General features: G+C 45.9%; 1 protein-coding gene across 3 annotated transcripts in view; it reads right to left on the bottom strand.

Annotated features, from left to right (window-relative positions):
• Positions 1-2,964: 2,964 nt before the first annotated feature.
• Positions 2,965-20,007, bottom strand: part of TRIM29 (tripartite motif containing 29) — a 45,205-nt gene continuing 28,162 nt past the window's right edge. For 2 of the 3 annotated variants that reach the window (XM_054998261.1, XM_054998259.1), the window contains 5 exons: positions 15,077-15,163; positions 12,603-12,692; positions 10,750-10,848; positions 10,434-10,510; positions 2,965-5,822 (listed from right to left, as the gene is read on the bottom strand). In XM_054998261.1, coding sequence (XP_054854236.1) covers positions 5,760-5,822; positions 10,434-10,510; positions 10,750-10,848; positions 12,603-12,692; positions 15,077-15,163 — 416 coding nt within the window. In that variant the 3' untranslated portion in view covers positions 2,965-5,759. The remainder of the gene's footprint in view (positions 5,823-10,433; positions 10,511-10,749; positions 10,849-12,602; positions 12,693-15,076; positions 15,164-20,007) is intronic. The other variant, XM_054998260.1, reaches the window with a different exon arrangement.

Genomic DNA, 20,007 nt, shown 5'->3' on the forward strand with positions numbered 1-20,007 from the left:
GCCACGCCAATGGGGCAGCTGGCTTGCTGGGCGCCGAACTGGCCCTCCATGACTGCTGGCCGAGGAGTGCACCAAGTGGGCAGCGGTGGCATGGGCGGCTGTGACAAGCAGCCGCAGCAGAGGGGGGGCAAGTGTCCCAAAACCAGGGGAGCGCTTACTGGGGGGGGCATGCCCTGTGCAATGCCATCACTTCCCAGAAGTGATGTTATTGCATGGGGCCCAGGGAGCACACACACGGTGCTTACAGGCACCACCTCCTGCCAGGAGTTGCCCCGGGCGCTTGCAACCCATGCTATGCCACTGCTGAAATTGACCAGGAGGCCACATAGATCGCCCTTTCTCCCAGCCTGCACTCACTAAATTGTATATGCAAGTCGTTGGTGAGAATCTCTGGAAAGCAGGACTTTTGCCCCAGGCCAATCCTGGAGTTTGTTTTGATTCCTCCCCAGAAGCGTACAGCTTCTTTTGCTTGCGTTTCAGGGAGCTGTAAGAAAAGCATTAGCAGCCATTTTAGGAAGAAGAGAACATTCTCTGTGATTGCTTTTTAATCACAGCCATAACAGTAACGGATGCAGCAAGTGGAATGGATGAGGAAGAGCCAATAAGTTTGCATGGAGGATAAATGAGGAGAATTTATCGCTGGCTGCACTTCCGCACCACTGTCTCGGGCCTCTGCCTTGGAAGACGACTGACCCCTCACATCGTTATTGGCAAAAATTTAAAATTGGACTAATATTTTGTTTAAGCAGCTGGTAAAGAATCAGACAATGGATCTCTTGCTCACTTCCTTGTAGGATGAAATTGTGAAGGATGTTGCGAGGATCTCCGCAGCCTCTGCAGGAAATATCGATCGCTCGATTTGCAGTCCTCTCTCTCCTCCTCATTTTCCTGGCTTTCGACTTGGTGCGATGGTTAATGCAAAATTTTAAACACTTCCCGACAACAGCTTCCAAAGTAGGTTAAAGTCAGTGATTTAAAATGCCTTAAATAAAAACGGAAATAATTTGCTGTTTGCAAAGCGTGCGGCTTTCACTACAGCACAAGCTGCTTTCCTGGATTTTTAAAAAAAATATCTCAGGACTGGGATTCAAAGAACGGTGTGGTTTGTTTTGTGACTCCTGAGGGAGATTTGGCACTGTGTTAACAAACAGTGGCACATCACCCCCTGGAATATACTGCAAGGGAGAAAAGCCCTCCCCATAGGGGAGTTGCCAAAGTCCAGGTAGGGCCTGGAGAACTCCTGGTATTACAACTGCTCTCCAGAGTGCAAAGATCAGTTCTCTTGGAGAAAATGGCCACTTTAGAAGGTGAACTCTAAAATGGCATTATACTGCTCTGAGGTTCTGCCCCTCCCCATACCACACCTTCCCCAGGTTCCACCCCTAAATCTCCTGGAATTTCCTAACCCTACTACTCAACTCTTGCTCATCCTCCATCCCTCTGCCCTCTTGTCTCTTTTCTTATTGACCTCCACAAGTTTTCTAATGGAATACATCTGGAGCTTGCTTGGCCACAAAGATTTGTGGGAAGAGTGAAAGGTAAAGGTGCAAGTACTGAGTCATACTGACCCATGGGGGGACATCACATCATGATGTTTTCTTGGTAGACTTTTTGTTACAGGGTGATTTGCCATTGCCTTCCCCAGTCATCTACACTTTACCCCCAGGAAACTGGGTACTCATTTTACCGACCTCAGAAGGATAGCAGGCTACCTGCCTCCTAATGTTGCCCAATCCCAGTTCTGAAGTCAAGAACTGTCCTTCTCCCCACCAGAATTAATCAGCAAAAGAATAGAGACAGCACTTCTAACCTAATAGTGTGCCTAACTGGGACTGTTTGGGTATCTCATGGCTGGCACTGCTATCCCCTCCACCCAGTAAAAAAACCCACAACCTGGTAAGGGGCTAAGGGGCTGTCCGGTTTTGCTTTTAGGCCAGCCACCAGAAATGCAAGTGGTAGGGCCAGATTTCATTCCTTCTACTATTTTCTTTAGTTATCAACTTCTTAGATTAATGTACACCTATGCTGTCCCACCACAGCTGGACCCTCCACAAATCGTATTAATTGTGCTTCTGGACCCACCAAAAAAGGCCCAAAACTGGACCCACCAGCAATTGCTAGACGGTGTTAGGTGTATTCTTGGATCATCCCCAGATGCCACTTAGATGTCATATTATCTTCACCACCACCACCATTCCCTATGCATTGAGACATCAGTAGCAGCCGACTAATTTCACCCGGCCCTCCAGCTCCAGGTAAAACTGCCTGACAGCTCCTGGACCATTCAGAGAATCTTGATTTGCATCCCTCAGCAGGGGAAGATTTTCATGACCTGAAGAATGATCAACTGCTCCTATATTTGCAAAGGGAGCAATTGTTAAAGATGCATCTTTGGAGACCAGTGGAAAAGCCAGCAAGTCTAGTGGTTATATGATGGTTGTTTAATAAGGTCTAGCAATAGCCAACGTTAACTCACCAAAGTATTAACTTACACAACTGTTTATGGTTCCCCATAAACCCTGCCTAAGAGCCTCCGTGGTATTCCTCTTGAGGAAGGGGCTGCCACACAGATTTCACCCTGCATTCAACTGCAGGGTGTAGCGTTGCCATTCCTTCTGCATCCTCGGTCAAGAAATACATGCACATATGTGGTGGTGGTGGAAAACGCCATTAAGTCATAGCCCACTTATGGCAGCCCTGTCGGGATTTTCATGCCAAGAGACTAACAGAGGTGCTTTGCCATTGCCTGCCTCTGCCACCCTGATCTTCCTCGGAGGTCTCCCATCCAAGTACTAACCAAGGCCAACCCTGCTTAGCTTCTGAGATCTGACAAGATCAGGGTTACCTGGGCTATCCAGGTCACAGCACATGCCCATATACATTTGCATATACCTAAAATGTCCTCATTCCAGACTGAGAAATGCATGAAATGTTACCAACACCCTACATAAAAATGGACACACCTTTCCCAAATCCACATTATCCTTTATTCTGATACTCTGTTCAGGGACACTTACAAAGCTGGATCTTAGAGAGAAAATGCTTTTAGACAAATAACGTTAACTTCCCTAAAACGTTTAAAGGCAACACTATCCATAGTAGGGAATGTTGTAAAAATAAATTCAAATTAAGAGAATATAAATCAGAATGTTTGCACATTGACCCAAGTTAGGCAAAGTCCTTGGAGACTCTTTCCTTTCCATGCCTAATTATTCTCTTCTACTCTCTCTGAAACTAGCAGTTGATGATTTCTCGAAGGTCCTGTCAAAAGCACATCTTCACTTGAATTCTTTGTCCTTCAACCAGAATGCACGGAAATAATCTGATTATCAGTTCTGAGTTCTGTACATGCCTAGATCCACTCTTGTCTTTCTCATTACAGCATCTGGTCCGAGGACGAGCCCAGGGATTGAAAAACAGAAATGGGGAAGGGGAGGGGCAGAAGATTTTCTTCTTTAGTGATAAACTGACTTGGTAGAAGCCAAGTTACCCTCCATACCACCCTGGGATCTTATCTTCTGTTTACTATTTTGCTATTTTGTTCCCAGTTCTCTCTGATGTGTTACAACAGGTTTACTTCTTCACCAGTGCTTTTTTCTCTATTAAAAAAAAAGCAGGCAAGATAAGCTTTGCAAGAGCTGGGCTGCTGAAGCAAAGGTAACCTCTTTGCAAGAGTTCAACTCCTCTCCAGGTTAATTCATCACATTTTAAGCAAGCACGTATTTGCAAACCAGCTGCAAGATCAGGAAGGACCATACCGTGTTCCAAAGCCCATTCACATTTTAGTTTTAACATTCTCCCTTTCCGTCTGACAGCAGAGACGCCGACTTGCCAAAAGTCAATTAAAGTCCATCAAGTGCTGTATGTTCCTTTGGTATCTTTCTTCTCCCTTACATAATATTTCTTTTTTTTTTTAAATGTGCATTTTTCCTAGTTTTCACCCCGCTACAAATATGTTTCAGCTTCCCTTTCTTTGGAATCGTGAATGTTTAAAAAGTGGGATGTAGAATGATGTCCTAGAGGAAACATTCACACTGCATTTTTTTAAAAAGTCTAAGGCAATGGATAAAAAGCAGACTGGAGCTTTGTTTTGCAAAGGGATTAGTAGCAAAGTAATTTTCAGCATGTGATAAGTGTAACCTCTGTTGGTCAGGTGCTTGATGTGTGTGTATTTGCATGCATTGGCGACTGAGGAGGAAGCTTACTATGGAGGAAGGTGGGGGGGACAACAAACCAAGATGGAATGCCATCCTTGCTTCTCAAGCCTTCAGAATCTGTAGGGTGCAAATCTTTTCTTGTGAAAATGTGGTGCATTTAAAAGGGCTCCATGTCACCCAGGGGAGAAGCTGGAAGCTAAGAATCTTGGGACTTGCCGGAGACAGTCCGTGACTTTCTGGCATGGTTACAAATTCTAAGGGCCTTGGGAAAAATTATTCCTACAAAAACAACCATTCTAGCCTACCATTTTGGCACCAGGTGCTGCATCACCCACACTCTAGGTTTGGGTTGCAATTCTTACATCTTTTCCCTTCCCCCTCCCCCCCCCAATCCTATTCAATGCAGAATAAGAATAAATCTCAAAACTTCACCCCTGAACAAAACAATCATCATTTTTCTTCTAGATAATAAAACAAAGCAACTGAACCAAAACATATCAGCCGGAATCATCTGAGGCTTAGGGGAGGGGGGAATAGCTAGGACATCTAATCAATCTTTTATTATCAGGAGAGATTTTCCCTCCCTCGCTCTTTAGTTTGTGAGGGTTACCCAAGGGGGAAAGGAGATGTTAATGGGATACACAGCCTTATGCCTCATTTTTTTTGACAATGAGGAATGCTTATAAAATCTGAGGGATATTTATTGATATTAAAAACAAACAGGTTTGGGGCAGTGTCTGGGTAACAAGCAAGCACCATAGTCCAAAATCTGCTAGATGCCACGCAAGGGTGGGGGAGCAAAAGGGAATGGGTAAAGATGCAGGCAACAGGTTGGTTTAAAACCTCCGATGGCAACAACAGTGTCAGGATACTGGCTCGACCGAGGAAAGCAAATCAATGCATATGTTACCTGAGCTATTGTTTCTCCTAGCAAATGACCAGAAGGCGCTAAAGCAAGCAGATATGTACATAAAAGCCGGTATGCCTCGAGGGGGGGGGATGCTAGGTGGAGCAAATTTGGGGGAGCTTTTTGCACTGGGGAACTAGGACATAGTCAATAGCACCCCCCACGGCACACTGAGGGAGAGGAAGAAGGGAGTGTGACCTCCAGACAATCACTTTCTACCTACCTAAACTACCTCATAGGGTTGTTGTACAAATAAAATGGGAGGTACCTTCCACCTTTTGTGGAAGGTGGGCTATAAACGTGAAGCAGGGAATGAGGAAGGAGATATATGGTTCACATAGAAAGAACACGTGACTGGTCAATTCATGCTAGCAAGCAGGTATGTTTGCATATGAATTTTGGGTGGGGTCTGGTGGCCTGACAGGGATCCCCAGCTTTATCTGGGGGTCTCAGTGACTCCTGGCAGCTGTGACAGAACTGGGGATATGAAGAATAACAATGCTAGGGACCATGGGGAACGTATTTGGGGAATGCTCCTCTGGAATGGCCCAGACCCTTCCATCCTTCCCCCGCAGTGCACCCCCCCCAAAGAGAGATTAGAACAGCAAGCTTAATACAGCATCAGGGGCATCCATGAATATTCTCAGTTGCTTGCCCCCTCCAGGATCACTGGCTCTTCTTCCGCATTGAAGGGATCAAGGTGCTTCGTTGGAAGTCACTCCGTTGCCTTTGTTGACGTAGAAGGGGCGGTAGTGAGACTGCAATGGAGAAGGCAGGAAGTGAATCGGGAAGCAGGCAGGTAGAGTTGCTCGCTCAGTCTTCTACAGCCCTTTCCCCAGCCTTCTCAGAGCTAAACTACACAAGACGCCCAACACGTGTTGTGTTCCCGCAAGTTTACCTGGTTGAGCTGCTAGACTCAACCATCCCTTCTCACAGAGAGGGGGAGCAGACTTAACCCCCCCCCCCAACTGTGAGAAGGGATGGTTGAGTCTAGCAGTGGCAGGGGTGGTGGCAGCCTCAACAGCTCCTTCTGCCGCTGCTAGCCACCTGTCAGCTTCGGGCTCGACTCCCTTTGGGCTCCCCTTGCTTCCTCTTTCCCTCCAGTCCTTCTGGCCCTGCTGCTGCTCTGACATGCTCCCTGTTAGCGGAGTGTAAACAGAGCAGAGAAGTGATGCTGTGCTGCTTAAAGAGGCAAAACGTTTATTTAAGAAATACATACTTGAGAGTGAAGAGGAGAGAGAGGGACAGAGTCCTTGCTATCTGACTACATCTTGTTGAAGAGTGAATAAGGCAGGAGAGAGAAGAAGCAGGATATTGCCCTGTTTAGCCCAACAGGAGACAAGACTAGGAAATGACCCCCAGGAAACGAGAGAGGTGCTGCTCTCGCTGTCCTAACTAAGGGCCAAGCTACACATGACGAATGACACTTCAACGGCAAGTGGATTGAGTGGAGGGCAAGTGAACAGGGAGAAATACACTTGCCATTCAAGTGTCATTCGTCATGTGTAGCTTGGCCCTAAGTGATCCTTGCTGCCCCCTCCATAGAAGGCACTTCTTCCCTTCTGGCTGCTGCAGTACATGAGACATAGCAATTTCCAACACCCACCCACACCCACACCCCGCACTCGAGCTCCTGGAGGAAAACCCGAGCAGAGTGGATTTTTGCAAGAGACACAAGAAGCACAGCCTGCTTTTCTTCTAGAGAGCATTAGTTCTTCACCTCCCCTCCCAACATTGTTTTAGCAACACCTTTACTAACTCAGATGTATAATCATTATGAAGGGTCTCTTCTCTGCAGTGGGCGGCTGGCAAGAACGGCCCCTCCCCTTTCCTGCTGCTTCTCTCCAAATACCTGCTCTTCATGGCTGCCGGCAACATAAAACGCATTTGCTTTACAGCGCCAATTTTGTCCCTAATTAAAGAGGGAAATAAGCTCCCCTTTAAATAACCCTCAACGGGCTGGTGGGACTGGCTGCCTAAAGCTGTGCCGCTGGCTGTGAGAATTCCTATTTACAGGCCTTTTCCTAAGAATGTGGATTACTCAAATACATATTTAAAGCGGCTTTAAAAGCTGGATTATTGGCCTAGCAGACCATAAAAGCTCCTGCCGAGACTCTGCAGTCCAATGGAAGTGCATCTATTCTGGGACTTTTAATACTCTTTATTTATCAGTCTGATTGTTTGCTTTTGGGGGACAACTGGTGAATATAAATGCAATTTAAAGACCAAGTGGCTCTAGCTACTAAATAGACATGCGTGATGTACCCACACATAGTATGGGCAGGCCAGAGAAGGGGGCATTTTCCAAGCCCCTGGCTTGTTTAAAGAACCCTCCCACCAGACCCACATTATGGTTTTCACTTAGCAGAAGCCCATTCGGAGGCAGCAGGCAGCCTCTTCAGGCTGAAGGGGCACCATGCCAACTGAAAATGCAGAGTTTACAGTTGCATCCAAAGCACAGCCTCAGCTCAGGGTCAAAGGGTGATGTTATTCCCGATCCAGCTTTAGAAAGTAGGGGAAGTTCATTTCCCAATCGATCACCAATACATCAGTCAGAATAGAAAAGAGCAAGCATCCAGTAGCACCTATACGACTAACAAAATTGGTGGTAGGGTATATGAGCTTTCGTGAGTCACAGCTAGAGATGGGCACGATCCGCATTACTATCGGGAAAAAAAACCCACGATAATGGCGATCGCGCGATCATGAATCGATGGATCGTGCTTGTCCACGGCCAATGATGCAGCAGTCAGGAGGGGCCTTGATCAGGGCTTGATCAGGGCGATCGTGCTCGGATCGGGAAGCCAGACACTCAGGCGCCAATAATCTATTCCCAGGGAAATGGAGCCAGGGGAATGCCTGAGCTGTGTTTGCCCTCCTTCTGTCGCCCTGGAAACCCGAATGGAAGCCCAGCTTTCCTTGATCAGCAGGGCTTCCTTCCAACCATGGAGCAGCAAAGCAGTTACCAGTTGGGAGAAACCACCCAAGAGAGGGAGGAGGGAGGGGGTGTTCTGTAGCCATGAGCACTCCAATCTCATCCCTGCAAACCCTGATAGGCAGCTCTGATGGCCAAACACAGATGAGCGGCCAGACCCCCCACCCCCTGAGGGGAGGCGGCTCGTCGCTGTCTCCCCGTGCCCGCTGGGCCCGGCAGCTGCTGCCACCACGCATCTTCCCACATCGCTGGGAATAGCAGCGCGGCCTGCTTTGACCTCCACGATCCACGATCCATGGATCGGACACGGGAGATAATCGGTGTGGATCGTTAATTCGGGATCGTCGCCGGCGCTGATCCACGATCAGCTGGATCGGTAATTTTTTTTGGATCATGCCCACCTTTAGTCACAGCTCACTTCTTCAGATGGTATCTGCTATCCGAAGAAGTGAGCTGTGACACACAAAAGCTCATACTCTTCCACCAATGTTGTTAGTCTTATAGGTACTACTGGACTCTTGATCTTTTCTACTGCTATAGACAGACTAACACCCATCTTGACCTATCAGTCAGAGTGAAGAGGAAAGGGTGTGGTATAGTGGAAAGTCATCTGCTAGCACTAGTCCCAGTCAAGGTTTCAGATAAGGTTGCCAACCTTCAGGCGTCGCATGGAGATCTCCTGGAATTAAACAGATCTGCAGACATAAAGGCATACACTTCCCCGGAGGGGGGGGGATGGCTGTTTTGGAGAGTGGTCTTTATGACATCATAGTCTGGTTTCCAAACTCCAGCCTCCCTAGATTCTGCTCCCAAAATCTCCAGGAATTTCCCAACCAGAGTTGGCAACCCTAGGTCCAAAACAGAATGCAATCTCTGCCACACGCAGGCCGCAGTAATCAGGCACACTCTTGCAGATATGCTCAGAGCATATTGGAGTGATTCGGGACTTTAAAGGACATCCCAGTTTGGGGAGGGCTTATAGCACACTGCCATAGTCTCATCTGGTTCCCAAGATAATGAAATATGCAGACGATCAGTCTTCTATCTCTAAATGTCATACTGTTAAGTATTTGTTTAAAAAATCAAGATCTTCCTCATCAATAGAGCTTAGCCAGATCTCTTTTCTTCATCCTCTTTAATCACTTTCCCTACATCCCAAGACCACTATGGGCCAAGCTACACATGACGAGTGACACTTGAACAGCAAGTGTATTTCTCCCTGTTCACTTGCCCTCCACTCAATCCACTTGCCGTTCAAGTGTCATTCGTCATGTGTAGCTTGGCCCTGTGTATTCATGAAGTAGACTTCTTCCTCAATTGATGCGTAAGTAGAGGAGCGTTACTGACTAGCATTGCCCTACCTACAGCTCTCTCCCCCTTGAGTACTCTGGTCACAGGGGTTTTTTTTGTTGTTATTGGTTTTTAGAGAACCACTTTAATGACTGAGGGCCAAGCTACAAGTGACGAACGACACTTGAACGGCAAGTGTATTTCTCCCTGTTCACTTGCCCTCCACTCGATCCACTTGCCGTTCAAGTGTCATTCGTCACTTGTAGCTTGGCCCTCAGTGAGGGATGGTGAACTAGTATTGTGACCCCTCATCCCTGCTAGCAAGTTCTGTTTCCTAGAATGCCACATTGCACTCTCAGAGGAGCTGATCTGCCCCTCTTAGGGTTTCGTCTATGAGTTTAAATTTCCCAGACCTGTCCTGTAAGAACTTTGGAGCCAGGAATGTGTCCACATAGCTTCTCTCTCTAGACTCAAGGAAGGAAGGAAGGAAGGAAGGAAGGAAGGAAGGAAGGAAGGAAGGAAGGAAGGAAGGAAGGAAGGAAGGAAGGAAGGAAGGAAGGAAGGAAGGAAGGAAGGAAGGAAGGAATCATAGAATCATAGAGTTGGAAGGGGCCATACAGACCTTCTAGTCCAACCCCCTGCCCAGTGCAGGATCAGCCTAAAGCATCTCTGACAAGTATTCATCCAGCCTCTTCTTGAAAACTGCCAGTGAGGGGGAGCTCACCACCTCCCTAGGCAGCTGATTCCACTTTTGAACTACTCTGACCGTGAAAAAGGTTTTCCTAATATCCAGCCGGTACCTTTGTGCATGTAGTTTTAGCCCATTGCTTCGCATCCTATCCTCTGCTGCCAACTGGAACAGCTCCCTGCCCTCCTCCAAATGACAGCCTTTCAAATATTTAAAGAGAGCAATCATGTCCCCCCTCACCTCCTCTTCTCCAAACTAAACATTCCCAAGGCCCTCAGTCTTTCCTCGTAGGGCTCAGTCTCAAGGAAGGGAGGGAGGGAGGAAGGAAGGAAGGAAAAGAAAGCAACAAAGGGGGAGAGGAAGGGAGGGAGGGAGGGGGGAGGGGGGAGGAGAAGTCTAGACACATTTAAGGCCATTTTTGTGGAAGACGTGTGAAGTGCAAGCTCCATCACTTACCAGCATGCTTTGCTTGGAGGACTTCCATGTTTGTGGCTGTGCCTTAGCGCTTTGGTGCCTCACTATGGAAGGGTAAGCTGAAGAGATACAAGGCAGCTGTGATTATCCTTAAATGCCATTTCTGGTACCCAGTCCTCAGCTTTCCACACCTCATTCCAATGCAAAATCCCTCCTCCCCCTCCCCACCAAATCGGTCCAAAGGCACAGCAATCTCAGCAACCATGGGGCCCTCTGGAACAAACGCTCCCCAAAGAGAGAAAAGAAAGAGGGAAAGGAGGAAAGGAACATCAAAGCACGCACAAAAGCCCTGAAGTACCATTCTTATAGAGGCTCCCATCGGACTGCTTGCTGAAATCACCAGGTGAACTCTGGCCAATTGGGGGGAACTGATATGGCATCTTGGTCCCATTGCCCGCTGGAAAATAGAAGAAGCAACATTAAATTCAGGCGGGCTAAATCACTGTCGGCATTTCTCCATCGGCTGCCCTTTTTGGCACATGTTTCTGAGCCTCTGCACTAAGACTGCAGACCACAGTCTCGGCAACGGGTCCCACCTTTGGCCCAAGGGCAAGACTGCCCCACAATACAGGAGCAAGCTGGTGGGAAGTGCTGGTTTCCTTCTGGAGAAAGTGATGGGAAGCAGCAAGTCCAAATTTAGCAGCAATTTTTCAGATAACAGCAGAAGTCAACATGAGAAATTCATAGAAACCAGAAAATGATGGAAATCAAACCCTGCCCATTTACTTGACTTCCACTGGCATATACCCAGATGCCAAGTTCTCCTCAAATTTGCCAGGATCCCCCATTAAGCACTCCCTGGCCCCAATCCCTCAGAGATGTTCTAGTTTGCACAGCTGGCGTTGTAAGGAATGTTTACAGATTCTGAGCTTTGTGTCATCTATTGCTTGAGAACGCCTTTCCCTTGTCCTATTTATCTCTTTCTTTCTTAAGTTTTGCTGAACTGCAGTGATGAGTTCACCCACACATTAAAGGCTGGTTAACACTGCTTGAAGAGCACTTTCTGACAATTCATCTCTGCCACCTTCTAGTTAAATGCCTGGCTTTTCATAATTAGCATCCAATCTGCAGACAGCTCTACAGAGGAACTGGCTATACAAGTTTTCCTGTTAAGCTGCACTAAAGACGAGCTTCCAAAATTCCACTCCTCTAAATTTCAGAGTTCCAGATTAGCAGGTCCTGAAATCTATATAGCACGTGTTGCAGCCCACCCTTTCTTCAAAGAATTCAGGGTGGTATACAGCTTTCATTTCTGCCGTCACAACAACCCTGTGAGGTAGGTTAGGCTGAGAGGGAGTGATTGGACTAAGGTCAGCCAGAAAGTTTTGTGGGTAGAGTAAGGGTGTCAATCCAGATTTCCTGGAATTTAGCGCAATGTTCAAAACACTGCATCATGCTGGTGCCACTGAAATGAATCTAACACATTGAGACTTCTCCATTGCTTTGTCCATCATTTCTGAACTGAATAGAGAGAGCCAGTGTGGAATATTGGCTTCATTTATACCCAGGCTTTCTCCTCAATCAACAACAATAGCAACGACAACATTCGATTTATATACCGCCCTTCAGGACAACTTAATGCCCACTCAGAGCGGTTTACAAAGTATGCCATTATTATCCCCACAACAATCACCTTGTGAGGTGGGTGGGGCTGAGAGAGCTCCAAGAGAGCTGTGACTGACCCAAGGTCACCCAGCTGAAGTGGACAAGTGGGGAATCAAACCTGGCTCTCCAGATTAGAGTCCTGCTGCTCTTAACCACTACACCAAACTGGCTTTCAATTCACCTCTGCCAATGAGGACCAAAAGTAGCTCCCCTTGTTCTCCATTATCCCATTTTATCCTCCTATCAACCTTGTGAGACATTTTAGGCTGAGACTATGTGACTGGCCCAGGTCACCTAGCTAGTTTCCATGGCAGAGTGGAGATTCAAACCTGCATTGCCTAGTCTGGCTCTCTCTGTACCAGCTGGAAAGAAAGCAAAGCCCCAGAGCTGTTGGGCCGTATCTCCATGCTAGGGAAATTTTTGCCTGCCTAATTTATGTAAGTCAGGCTGCTGTTCAAAGCACAGGAGCAGGGCTTAGAAAATGGTGGCAGGCCTAAAAGGTAGACGCTGGTTTGAGGAGTGAGAGAAGGGAGAGGAGGAGGGTACCTTTCAGCGAGAAGGCAGAGTTCCCGGAGGCAATCGTTTCCTCGCTCTGAATGGTAGAATATTCCCATGCCCGGGTGTTGTAATTGCCTCCTGTACAAGAGAAGCCAGTTCAGGAATTAGTCTGTGCCCATCAAAATGGGCGGATTCAGGACCCGCCTAGCGTTACTATTGCAACAATCCTCCACAAGCAGAGAAGATGTCCAGAATGAGCTGAGTTTATTCTCATCCCTCACCCTCAATTGCACAACCATCTACAGAAGAAGCAGCCCTAGCCCCTAGGAAGACACACTGGACTTTGTTCTAACTGAAAGAAGGGAAGGAAGGAAAGGAAGAGAAAATGAGACAGCGGGAAAGGATAGAAGGAAGGGAAATGTCAGGGGACAAAAAGGAAGGAAGGGGAATGGCATCGAATCAGACAGTATTTAGGGTTGCCAACGTCCAGGCGGGGTCTGGAGATTTTTCTGGCATTACAACTGATCTCCAAACAATATAGATCAGTTTCCCTGAAGAAAATGGCAGCTTTGGGGGGGTGGACTGTACGGCATTATACCCTGCTGTATTCCCTTCCATCCCCAAGCTCGACCCTCCTACTCCATCCCCAAACCTCCAAGAATCTACCAACTCAGATTTGGCAACCCTAGTATTTGTCTATACTCTCCATTTGTTTGTAATCTTATCTTTCTCTTCTATCTAAGAAGCAAACTAGCATATTAAATTCCATAAAATTTGCACAAAAACGGAGCCTCCCATTGCATACTTCCCCCCCCCCTTTGTATAAAATGTGTCCATTAGCATAAACTCTGGGGCCAACATGACCCATTGAGTTGAGAAGAGCTGAGCCTGGAGAAGAAGGAGGCAATCTGGCCCATCCCATTCTTAATACACTGGTGGGGACTCTCTTTGTCTGAGCCACATGATATCCACAAACAAATGTCTGGCCTCAACCTATGCCAAGAGATATGTAGAGGCAGGGCTTTTTTTCAGCGGGAACGCAGTGGAATGGAGTTCCAGCACCTCTTGTGACCAGTGGCCCTGCCCCCCAATCTCCAGATAGAGATCAGTTCCCCTGGAGGAAATGGCCGTTTTCTAAGGGGGCCTGTGTGTTTCTTCCTCATTTCCCTCTTGGGAGTTCCACCACCTCTTTTCCTGGAAAAAAAAGCCCTGAGAGACCGAGACGCTACCTGCGGATCTCTAGGAAAGGAAGGTTTTAGGAGATCACAAGAAAATGACGTATTATCATATCAGAACATGACCAGAAGTTTACTGGGGGTGGGAGCATCCTTTTAGTATATTAAATAAAAATTAATGTTTGCAGCTATGGCACATCTCCACTTTTTCATGAGTATTTCTGAAATCAATACATACAGAATGGTTCCTTTTTAAAGAACAGATGGCAAGCCAAAAATGCCATCTTCTAGCGATCCAGTTTCCTAGAGGAATTAACAGGTTGCTCGCAGGCCTGGAGAAAAATGGGTAGCTGAAACTTTTCAAGGTGTGGAGGTAAATAACATCACTTTCTAAATAATATTCTTCTAAGTATCTATTAAAGGGACAGGACATTCCCCCCCCTCCAGGCCATCCTAGAAGCAGCCAAGGCTCGCTCACCACCACCTTTCTGCCAGACAAAACCATACAGGGCAAAATTCTTTCTTATTTACATAAATTGAAATGTTGTACTCCGCCCTGAGCCCGCCTGGCAGGGAGGGTGGACTAAAAATCTAATATAATAAGTAAATAAAGTTCAAGAGGACTGTAATAATAATAACAATAATAACAGCTCATTTGTGTACTGCTTTTCTGGACAGATTAGCACCCACTCAAAGTGGTGAACCAAGTCAGTGTTATTATCTTCACAAGGCAGCTGGGGAGCTGGGGCTGAGAGATGTGGCTTCCCTGATGAGTTCATGGCAGGAGAACCTGTGGACCCACAAAGTGCTGCACTACTGCCCAATTACTTAACCACTACACTATACCAGAGAAGCATGAAAGAGCCATACATATTAGCTTCCACCAGGATATCTCTAATTTCAGTATTTGCTCAAGATCAGAATATTCAAGATAGCCCTTCTCAAAAAGCTCATCTTTCAATGGTACTTCGAGCCCTTCCATTCCTTGATTTTCTTTTTTGCTACTGCCTTCTTCACTTTTGCCCTTGTCCTCTTTTGGCCAAGGCACAACCTAATCTGAAAGGCTGTGGTGACCCAGTGCTGAGATATTGTTCACAAAAATCATGCATGTCTCCACCACCAATCAAATCGAACAGCAGTGATGGCAAATAAGGTCAGTGAGGGCAAATGAGGTGAAAGAAACTGGTACTAAAAAAAGAAAGAAAGAAAAACATCAGCCAGGTGGACATGAAGGCACTCGACAACACTGAAGGAATGTTTTTAAAAACAGGTGAAGGGACTTCTCAATATGCACAAAACCAAGTATGAATCTAGGCAGAGTGGTTTTGAGGAAGCTCAGATCTGTACCTTTCGGAGTCAAGAACATGGAAAATCTCTTCAGACTGTCTGGTTGGTTCCAGTCAGAGTAGTTGTTCATCATGAAACGGTGATCCCCTGGGAGAGCAGAAAAAAGATTTCAGTCAGCTTCATGACATCAAATGAAAAAACAACAACCAGATTCTCTTCAAATGAGGAAAGAAAAGGCTTATTTGAAGAAGAGACAACTGTGGCTATACCACAGGCAGTGCCTGGATACATGCTGTAAACCACCTCGAGCACTAAACATGGTGGAGAGGCATTCCTCAGATGCAAACACTTATCTTTGCCCTAAATGTTTACATGTTCTCTGCAGGATCATAAGATGAACTACATGTGTAATAACCAGAACGAGTAGAGATTTCACATCATACCATGTTTATTTTCAGTGATGCCAATCCCTTGTAGACCACGTGCTTATTCAAAGAGCTCCCTCCCATTTCCATAATAATTCTAGCACTCAAAGGGAAGAGTTGATCTATCCCTCTCTTCCAGCCACCACTGACTGCAGCAACTTAAGAGAACAAAGATGACGTCAGCTTGGTACATTTGGAACTGAAGATTATCTTATTGGATCACAATGCCCAGAAACAAACAATGATAGCGAACAGGTACTTCCATGGAAGTAGATCAAAATGGGTAGCAGTGTTAGTCTGCCTGTAGCAGTAGAAAAGAGCAAGAGTCCAGTAGCACCTATAAGACTAACAACATTTGCGGTAGGGTATGATTGCTTCTGCAATCACTCCACTCTCCAGGATATAATGGACTCACATTCTAGCTGTATCTGAAGAAGTGAGCCGTTGTTCACAAAAGCTCATACCCTACCACATTTTTTTTTTAGTCTTATAGGTGCTACTAGACTCTTGCTCAGGTTCCTCCATATTCAGAGAGCATATCTCTGGGTCTCAGATGCTGGGACAAACCAACCAGAGTTGAACATCTTTCTGCCTGGCTGTGAGTAATTCAGGAGCATCTAGCTAACCCTGGTTGAAAAAAGAATGCTGTACTAAATGGAACTTGGATCTGATTCATCAGAGACTCCTTAAGTTCTTAAAGGAGATCGAATTCCATCTGAAAATGGAAGCCTGAAGCCAAAGGTGGTCGTTAGTAATTGGCTAAAGAGATCAGGTGCTGGACTGAGTATGAAGAGAAATGGTTGTAACGGTGAGACTCGTCATCACCACATGAAGAACTAGAAAGGAAAGGTCACTTGTTCTATCTTAGGAGCACATGTGGTTGTATCCTAAGTGGGTTTACAAGCAGAAATCCCACTGATAAAGAAGAGGCCTCAAATCATGAAAACTGGCATTTTACAACCTAACCTGTATTTTATGACCACCTACTAATGTCCATTATCAATCACAGCAGAGTTTTCTGTTCCATCCAGGTGCATTTTCCAACTCATGCTGAAGGAGACAGCCACTTATCTAGGCTCTTGGAAGCTACCCACAGACTCGGCCAGCTGTGAAAATTGCATCATGGTCCTCTTAAAATGAGACACCAACTATGGAACCAGCTATTAAATGCCATTTTTACTGGGGAGGGGAGAGTTTTGCTGAGGGGGACAAGGGATGCAATCATTTTTCTCCTTTGGCCGAAATGTCACCTAGATAACAACAACAACAAAAATCCTATTCTGCTTTTAGTCACCTTAAAGCTCTTCAGTATCTTGCTAAGCCCCCCCCACACACACACACACACCCCGTGTATAAAACACCTTGCAGATCTTTGCGTACTTAGCCAAGGTAAACATTTTTGTAGTTTTATTAGGAAATGATAAGATGCATTGTGCAGGGCAAAGGGAAAGGTGATTCAAACACTTCATCAAAGACAACATGGGATGTTCCTTTAAGAACAACAACGGTGATTTATACACCACCGTTGAAGTTTTTTCACAACTCGTCATATAAATCATCTCAGCAATCCTTGCAACAACAACCTTGCAAGGCAGATCAGTGACAGATACTGCCATGTGACAGATAAAGCATGGAGGTTTGGACAATAGTATTTATTTATGTATTCATTTACTTCATTTATAGTCCTCCTCTCTCACTAAGACTCAAGGTGGATTACGTAGTATGAATCAATGCAATCAACATCCCAACATTTCAATATACAAGTAATGGGTATATACAGGGCTCATTTTGAGGGGGAACGTGCAGGAGCGCAGTTCCGGTAGTTCTCTAAAGAGGTCACATGTCAGGTGGCCCCACCCACCTGATTTTTGGCCATTTTGGGCCCGTTTTGGCCTGGATTGAGCTCAAAATGGCCAGGATCGGGCCTAAAACAGCTGGGACTGGGCCCAAAACAGCCAGGATCAGGCCTCTGATGGGGGTGGATCACTCTCCTGCTCAGCAGCGGCCGAATTCTGACCATTTTGGGGCCCTTTGCAGCCATTTTCAGCCCTTTTTTGCCATTTTGGGCCCAATTTTGGATCCAAAACAGCCAGGATAGGTGAGGTCAGGGGGTGTGGTGTATGCAAATAAGTTATGCTAATAACACATTTCTGGTGGTGTCAAGGAGCGTGGCACATGCTAATGAGTTATGCTAATGAGTTCCTGCAGCTCTTTTTCTATGAAATGACCCCTGGGTATATATGCAATTTGCAAGAGAAGGAAGGAAGGAAGGGTTAACAATGTTGAAAAAGAGCATAAAAAAATTGGTGACTGATATATTAAACAGCATAGGAACTACCCAATAGGATCATACTTATAGCAATAGTAGTGAAGTCTATGGTCCCTCACTGTTTACAATAATAATAGTGAAGTCTGTAGCTTTCTTACCAGGGGGCTGATAAAACCGGGATCATTACAAACATAAGCTCTCAGGGGCCACAGACTACCCTTTTCTCTCCGTATGGTACAAAGCCACTCACTATCTTTGCATTCTATGTGATGGCACCTTCTCACCCTGCTAACGTCTTTCTCCAAATCCATCTTTACACTATGAGTACTAGACAAACTGGCCTGTGATATGAGTGCAAACCACACCCTGGATTGCATTCATCCCTTTCTATATTTAATTTGCTTCTTTGTATCAAGCTATCTCATTGAAGTGTCCCTATCTGTCTGCAGCACTTTAGATGTGCTTGAAGCCTAGAGAGCTTTGCAAGACCTTTGCCAAGGAATAAATAGAGGCATGTTTGATACGGATCTTAATGAAATGATAAGGATCTCAGGTTTCCACAGCAACCTTCATCAAGAGCAGCATCAAAGGATTCCCCCCACTTCTCTGACCTTGTCGCAATCCTCATCTTCTCCACACAATGGGAAAGGTGATGGCGCCATTACTCAACTCTGCCCCATCATACCTCTTGCCCCAGGCAAAGTGCTTTCTATCCCGAGGGCAGAGATGAGCTATCTTGGCCTTAATCTGGTTCTCAGCACCAGAGCTGCCAAGATTTAATTCATTTTTGCTTCCAAAGCTCTTTGGGAGGTGGAGAAATATTATCACCATTTTTGCAGATAAGTATCTGAGACATGAAACAGATGAAGGTCTCCTCATCACTACAATCTTTTTGCTGGAGATATGATGTGGAGCAGCTGTCAGGAAGCTGCATGTGACCCAGAATTACACCAGTTATTAGCCACAATGACGGCAGCTGCACTTGCCTCAAAAGAAAGAACAGCGGAAAAGCACCCGTGCCATGTCCCGGTTGGAATGCTCCAGATTCCATGCCAACCTGTGGTGCTGACAACTGAACACTAGAGCACTTCTAGAGTGCCAAAGCAGTAGCTCTTCACCCAACAAGTTAAACTTATAGAACTTACCACTAGAGATGGGCACAAACCAGGAAAATACCAAACCGTGTGGTTTGTGGTTTGTCGTGTTTCATGAACCACGAACTTTCACGAACTTGCTCCTATCGTGAACCAGTTCATTTGGTTCATGAAAACTTTCAGGGCAGCAGAAGGTCTGCAGAAAGCCCCACCCTCTGTTGCCCAGGAAAGTGATCCGTGCCAGGCTGTCTGCAGTGACAAACCAAAAAATGAACCAAGCAAACCAGCCTAAAGTTCATGGTGGTTTGTCAGAAATGGGCTCTGACGAACCACCTGTTCATGAACCATGAGCTGGCCTGGTTAGTGATGAACTTTGGTTCATATTTTGGTTTGTGCTCATCTCTACTCACCACCACAAAAAGAAACTGGTAGAAACTTGCCTAGATGGCTGTAGAAAATCATTAGCAGACTCATTTGCAGAATCTGTCAACAGCTATTAGACATGATAGCTAAGTGGAACTTCACTATTCAAGGCAGTATATCTTTGAATGACAGTAGCTGTGGATACGCACAACAGGGAAAGTCCATCTTGCTCGTGGACTTGGAGAGACACGTGGCAGGCTGCTTTTCAGAGCAGAATGTGAATGGGTTAATCGTCTGATCCAGCAAGGCAATTCTTATGGCATTCGGTACATGAACACATGCCTTATTCCAAGTCAGGCCTTTGGTCTGTCTAGCCCAATATTTTCTACACCAACAGGCTACAGCCCTGTTGACAAGTTACAGTAAACACATGTACAATCCATGTAGAGTTTGCACTTGATTTGTCTTTACATGTGTGTTGAGTAATTCCCATGTTGTATTCAATGCACATACAGCAGAACGTCTGATTGAAACCATACATTTATTCAAGTTCTGCTCCTCAGTTTCATTTATAAAGTGAATGCGCATTGGCTCTTTCTTACAAATAGATGTGTACGTATGTTTACTGTAAAGTGAACAGAGCTTGTGACTCGCTAAGATCTAATGCAGACAATGGTCTTTTCCAATGTCCACTATCTCTTTAAACTGAAATTCCAGCAACAGAATCGGAGACTTTCTGTATGCTAAGGATGCCCTCTACAGCTGATCTATGGCTCCTCTGGCTAAAAAGGCAGGGAGTCATAACTGTAGATTTGTTTTTCATGAATATTTGGAGCTTCC

The sequence above is a fragment of the Eublepharis macularius genome, chromosome 14 (genome assembly GCF_028583425.1).
Source record: "Eublepharis macularius isolate TG4126 chromosome 14, MPM_Emac_v1.0, whole genome shotgun sequence".
NCBI classification, from domain to species: domain Eukaryota; kingdom Metazoa; phylum Chordata; class Lepidosauria; order Squamata; family Eublepharidae; genus Eublepharis; species Eublepharis macularius.